At 43.3% G+C, this 6,660-nt stretch overlaps 1 protein-coding gene and 1 non-coding gene across 2 annotated transcripts; one reads left to right on the forward strand and one right to left on the reverse strand.

Annotated features, from left to right (window-relative positions):
- Window positions 1-1,063: 1,063 nt before the first annotated feature.
- On the forward strand, window positions 1,064-1,156 carry trnar-ucu (transfer RNA arginine (anticodon UCU)). The gene is made up of 2 exons: window positions 1,064-1,100; window positions 1,121-1,156. It is a non-coding gene; the product is annotated as a tRNA-Arg (tRNA).
- A 2,773-nt stretch (window positions 1,157-3,929) lies between these two features.
- Window positions 3,930-6,082, reverse strand: LOC125721666 (transcription factor HES-7-like). The gene is made up of 5 exons (XM_048997603.1): window positions 6,041-6,082; window positions 5,430-5,525; window positions 5,039-5,132; window positions 4,074-4,604; window positions 3,930-3,976 (listed from the first exon to the last, which is right to left on the reverse strand). Exons 1-5 carry the CDS (start codon window positions 6,080-6,082, stop codon window positions 3,930-3,932), a joined length of 810 nt encoding a protein of 269 aa, XP_048853560.1.
- Window positions 6,083-6,660: the final 578 nt, after the last annotated feature.

The raw sequence follows: 6,660 nt of genomic DNA on the forward strand, positions 1-6,660 counted from the left end.
GTATTCGCAAATAATAATGACTATGAAGCATAAAAAGCACCGCAACCATCACTGGGATAGGCAGACAAAAGATAAATTAAAGATTGATAGACAGACTACACTTTGACTGGGGAGTAGCTCAAAGGTTGTGTGGATTGCCATCTCAGAGTCATAGGGTGCATCTGTAGTGAAATCCCTTTACTGTTCAGTTCCACGCTATCTCTGATTTCAGATTTAAACATACAAACAAGCCGGGTGTGATTATCTCTTTCGAAGAATCCTTCTGAGAGGCTGATTGGTTGGCCCTTGGTTGTGAAAGCTGGCATTCTGTGCATCTGCATTGAAATCACTTTAGTAGGTTAATGCTATGAATTAAGGTGTCTTTTAATTTGAGGTCCACTCTGCCTCAGGTATCAGGGACCTATATCTTGATGCGGGATTTGTAAGTTAGCTAAATAACTTGAAAATTTAAGATAGACTGGGCTACATGTAAATGAACGAACATAAAGTCATTTTAAACTGGTTTATCTTAAATTCGTTATCTAACTAACCGACAAATTGCGCTTTGTGATACTGGACTTGCATGCAGAAATAAGCCAACTCAGGTGTGCAATCAGGGACGGATTATGGGTTGTGTGGGCCCCTGGGCAAAACATTCGCGAGGGCCCCCCACCACCAGCACCACCACCACAACCACCACAATTCAAGGGCCCTTGGCAGCCAAACGCCCTCCCTATAGGGTCAGGGGCCCTTGTAGGCAGAGGATCAAAGAATGTAGGCCCTCTAAAATAGACAAACGGAAATACATTGTTGATAAGTGTTGCAAATTGTTTTGGGCTAGGGGCCCCACGGGCCCCCTGCACCCCAAGGGCCCCTGGGCAGCGGCCCCGCTGGCCCGGTCTGTAATCCGTTCCTGTGTGCAATATCTGTCAAAGAATCTGTCTCAGAGTCAGATTGGTTGGCGCTTGGTTGTGAAAGCTGCTGTTCTGTTGTATTAATGTAACCGATACTGCAGCGAAATCACATTTCTGGGTTAATATTATAAATCACATGCATCTTTGATCTGAAACGGCTGTTTTCATCTGACTCTGTGGCGCAATGGATAGCGCGTTGGACTTCTAGATGTTGATCGGTTGTAGTTATTCAAAGGCTGTGGGTTCGAGTCCCGCCAGAGTCGTGGGATTTTGTCATTACAATCGATCAGTTTCTTTTTGCCTCAGATATCAGATCCAGGAAAAACTAACCCAGGTATGAAATATCTGTCAAGGAATCCTACTGAAGGGCAGGTTGATTGTGAAAGCTTGCTTTCTGTTATATCAAAGGAAATGTATCTGCAGAGAAGTCTTTGTAGGTCGATGGCATAAATCGTAGGCATGTTTTATTTGATCTGGCACAATGGGTAGTGTGTTGGACTTCTAGAGATCATCCAAAAGTTGTGGGTTTGAATCTCATCCAAGCTGTTGGCCTTTGTCGTTAGCGTCATTTAGTTCGACTTTGCCTCAGATATGTGATTCAGGAATAAACCAACACTTTTATGATGTTTCTAGCGAAGTTAATGCTGTAAATCACAGGCGCATTTTATTTGAATCGGGCTGGTTTTACACACTGCAATGTACAGCGTGTTGGACTCCTAAACTTAGAATAGGTGAAGCCGTTCAATGTTTCTGGGTTTGAGTCCCACCACAGTCGTAGCCTTTTGTCATTAGTATTGTTCAGTTCTGCGCTGCCTCAGATATCAGATGCAGAAGTAAGCGAACCCAGGCGTGTCGTACCTGTCAAAGTATCCTTCTGAAAGGCAGATTGGTTTTGGAACCTGGCTTTCTGTTACATCAGAGCAACCGCATGTAGAGTGGAATCACCATTCTGGGTTAATGCCATAAATCACGGGCATGTTCGATTTGAATCAAGAGGTCGTTGTTGGTTCTGTGGTGTAATGGATGGGCTGTTGGATCTTTAGACTTCAGCTAGGTGAGGCCATGCAAAGGATGTGAGGTTGAGTCCCACCAAAGTCACGGGGTCTAGTTGTTAGCATCATTTGGTTCTGTGCTGCCTCTGATGCAGAAGTAAATTGATGCTGCTCTGATATCTCTGTTGAAGAATCCTTGTGAGAGGTTAGTTGTAAAAGATGACCTTCTGTTTTATTGAGCAGTGCGTCTGCATTGAACTCTAAGTTAATACTATGAATCATGGGCAGGTTTAGTTTAAATCAGGTTGCTTCTGTAGGCTCTGTGGCACAATGGAGAGTATGTCGGACTTCTAGACTGTGATTGGGTAAAGACTTTTAGAGGTTCTGGATTTGCCGCCCACTGGAGTCATGTGGTTTTGTCATTAGCATTGTTTAATCCTGCTCTCTCGGGTACGAGATGCAGAAGCAGACTAATCCATGCGTGATATTTATGTTTAAGAATCCATCTTAGGAGCAGATTGTTCCTTGAAGGTTGGCTTTTTGTTATATCAAAGCATCTGCACCTTTGTAGGACAACGCTACGAACCACAAGCATGTTTGATTTGGATCAAGCAATTTTTGTAGGATCTGTGGCACGGTGGATAGTGTGTTGGGTTTCTGGCGATCATTCAACAGTTGTGGGTTTGAGTCTCGTCCAAGCTCTGGGCCTTTGTCATTAGCATCGTTTAGTTCTACTCTGCCTCAGGTATATGATTCAAAAATGGGGCAGCGTGTGGCTCAGTGAGCTAAGCCTGTGTCCTTGTAATCAGAAGGTTGCACCCAGGTCCGAACCCAGCCTCAGCACCCTACGGGTGGCAGCCCTTCGCGGTCAATTTACTCCACAAAGAGCAAGTTGAGGGAGGCGTAAAGATAATTTTCTCTGTCAATACTGGCTTCCTGTGAGTCACAGGCATGTTTGATTTGACTCAGTGTTTTTCCTGTTGACTTGTACCTTCAGGGTTGATGGTTTAGATTAGCAGAGATAGTTCAGGTCCATTCCCAGTAAAATTCCATACCCAGATTTTATTTGAAGCCAATCATTTGAGTTTAACGTGCCACAGTCACAAAGTACTCAACTGGTTGGTCGAAACAAAATCTTGGTCTGGATTCTCACTTTCTGGACCTGGATTATCCACCTCTGCCCATTTGTGAGGAGTTTGCATGTTTTCCTGTTTCCATTCAGCTTCTACATGCAGACTGAAGGCCTGTAGTAATGCTGATTCGGAATCTCTGTTGTCCATCACGAGTTTGCACCAGTGTGTCTGTAGATGGACAGGCATCATCTTTGGGGTTTATCCCAGCCATGTGCCATGTGCTGCAAGGAATAGGTTCCAGTCCCCCCCCCCCCCCTAACCCCGAACAGAATAAGCAGTCGGAGTGTGATGCAATCGGAGTCAGAGTGCAAACTAATGATCTTGTATTTATGACATTTTGATCACTATTAACTGTCTTTTTTTATGCAGATGTCTACAAAACCCAATTATGCCTGGTGCATAAATCACGCTGAAAGGAGAGAAAAGGCAATCTTAAAATATAGACCTTTACTTAATTAAAATATTGCAATATATTTACAGGTCACTTTGAGGAAAAAAATAAATAGCTATATTTATATAAACATAGTAACATATTTACATGGCGTGAGCAGTGACACAAAAGATGCGTATGTGAAGTGAAATGACTGATGACACAATACATTAAAAAAACACTGTGACTACATATTTTTAAAAATGCTGGTCTGATTGCACATTCAGTCTATTAGTTTGGCTGCCTTTGTTGGCTAAATACTGAGGCCTGGGTTTCCTGTTTTATGCTTTCTTCTCATGAATGTTCCAGTTTTGAAGAGTCCACTTGGTTTTCGTGAATATTATTCTGTTTCAAGACCAAGGTCTCCATATTGTTTGCGTTGGACTGGGGAACAACTGTCGTCTCTGAGCACTCCTGTGCCCCCTCCTGGTTGGAGGGGGAATTGCAGGAAGAGGGCGGCCGATAGGGGTATGATGGGCTGTTATAGGGGGAGGGCAAACTGTCTCCACAGGAACCAGAGGGTACAAGCTGGGGGGGAGAGGGATGGGGGGAGGTGACGTAGAGAGAGATGTCGGGGAGCAATCAGAGGAAGGAGGAGAGAGGGAAGAAGGAAAGGTGAAATGACTGGGAAGAGAGTGAAATGGAGGAGGGGTGGTGAGAGAAGGGGAGGAGCTGGAGTAACAGGGTGAGGGAGGAGGAGAAAGGGAATAGGGAGGGGATGGAAATGGAAGAATAGAGGCTAGACTCTGAGGCTGCTGGAGTGTGGAGAAGTTGGGGTATATCAGTAAGGTGGGTGAAGAGGAGGAGAACAATTCCGATTGGCCACAGCTGAGGCAGAGCATTGCTGGCGTTAAGCCCTTTGCAGGGCACAGGGCATCTGTAGCGCTGAACCACAGCGGAGGGTCATTTGGCAGGCTCTGGCCTCTCCAGAAGTCTGAGGGGCTCCGGGGCTCGGGGCACTGTCTCATACCTGAGATACAGCCCTCCTGCTTGGGGGCTTGCACAGAGTCAACAAAGGTGGAGAGGCGGGAGTCAAACTGCCTGTACCCGTCTGAGCAAGGGCATGCAGGGCCGGTCTGGAGTTTGGCACGCTCCGCTCCAACTGAGGTATCGGTCACAGTCCGGGCCAGAACATCCAGGGCTTTGTCTGCTGGATCTGTGATATAGGGAAGTGGTAGTAAGCGGGAGAGAGAGAGAGAGAGAGAGTATGAAAGGAAGCACCAATTATTAGGATGTAGAAAACCAAAAAATGCAGGACAGTGAGACAGGAAAGGTGAAAATACGCGGTGGATTAAGTGTGTAGAGGAAGATATGCGAATGATCCAATGAATGGCAAGAAAATGGTTTCAAAGTGGATATGCAAGAAGAAACGATATATTATCAAGCCAGTCAATGTGGTTTGGGACAGGAAGATGAAAGCGAGTGAAGGAGAAAAGCAGATGTCGTTAATTAACAACAGAAATTATTAATTAATTAACTTGCATAGTTGTTCCGGTAAATTTAAAGAATGCTGCTCTTATTAGATAAACAGATTATCTTTAGTTGAATAGAACTGTACACGGTTCAGAAAGCGCACTCTGTAAACATTACCTGTACTTCTATCCCCGTGGCTCGTCCTCTTCCTTAAGTATTCAACTGCTAGTTCTAAAATCTCTGCTTTCTCAAGCTTCGGGTTCCGCAAACGCTGAAATTAAAGCGGATTAGACATGTCGTTACGAAGCGTTGCGGTTACGCCGGGTAGAAGCGCATTCTGGTAAATAAAATGCGCACAGGTCTTGCAATTCTACACAAATTGCTTAACTGCAATCTATAAATCTTTTTTTATAGCCCCACTGAAAGAAAACAGATGCATGTTTACATGTGAATGAATATGTTTGTTGCAATAAACTCTATACAACACATTTTGTAAAAAATAATGGCAAACGTGTAGCAGCGGGAACGGGCGCCCCCAGCCGTTGAGAGAAAGTTATGGCAGATGTACCGTATCCAACGTGTGCCTTAATAGGAGCGTCCGGAGCTCATCCAGGCTGTGGTTCATTCGGTCTCTCCTCTTCTTTTCTATCAGAGGTTTCATTACCTGGAGATGGGGACGCAATAACTTAGGCAGGCATTCTGCTTTGTAGCTGTTGGGTGTAGTTGGGTGTAGTTTTATTGTTGGGTGTTTGACAGAACTGACAGTAAAATTACAACCTAAAATTCTACCATAACTATAAAAACTATGCATTTTAAACGAAAAAAACTCCTTTATATGTGATAAACGTGTTTTTTGGCGGATTAAAATGACTAGACGTAATGAATACGATAGCCAGGTTTTGATAAATTATTCGATTTGACGCGGCATATATTCCCCATTTCAATGTCACAAATTTATTCTAAATTTCTCACTTCCTCTGCAAATCATATATTGTTATATTACAAACGTAAATGGTCTAATCGTTAGGATGCTCCTTTTATGAACAATAACAGTAAATTCAATAGAAAAATAATTACATTATTCCACTGAAAAATGATTGTTTTGTAGTACAAATTGTATATTTATTGTTATTTCGCTGAGGAAAACACTGGGAAGATATCTCATTGTTAAGAACTCACCCTTTTAACTGTCTTGAACGTACTCCTACTAGAATTCCTCATTTTGTCTTCGGGTAGACAGTTCGGGAAAACGTCGAAGTAAAACGTCGATGAGTGTATTAGACCCTCGAGTTCGCAATCATCAACCAAGAAAACGCACTTCAGAAAACTCTTACACGACCAGACCTTAGTCCCATATATATACTCGGTGACAAGTGGTCTGAAAGGTGACAGTGACGTCGCCGGCAACACCTTCTTTTCAGTGAGCAAAGTGACACCCCTGAGCGGAGTCTGCGTAGTTTGAAGACCTAATTATAATGTTTTGAAAGTTATCATGGGGCTGAATTGAAAAATCTCCGCAATTTGAAGGCCAACCAAATAACAGCGTTGCTTATCGTGAAGTAATGAGGCTTCATCAAGAATACTTCAAAAGAAAATCCAAGTATCGAAAATTCTTCTTGACGATAATCCTGACAAAAATATTAGACTGTATTTGGAGGTTTGATATTAATGCGAAATTTGAATCTAAATGAACTTTTAATGGCTGTTATTAGGTCCCTACACTCACAGAAAAAAAGGCTACAAATTTGTACCTTTGCTTGTCACTTGGACTTTTCCCTTGTAATTGTACTTTTTAAGGT

The sequence above is a fragment of the Brienomyrus brachyistius genome, unplaced genomic scaffold, assembly GCF_023856365.1.
Source record: "Brienomyrus brachyistius isolate T26 unplaced genomic scaffold, BBRACH_0.4 scaffold35, whole genome shotgun sequence".
Taxonomy (NCBI): Eukaryota; Metazoa; Chordata; class Actinopteri; order Osteoglossiformes; family Mormyridae; genus Brienomyrus; species Brienomyrus brachyistius.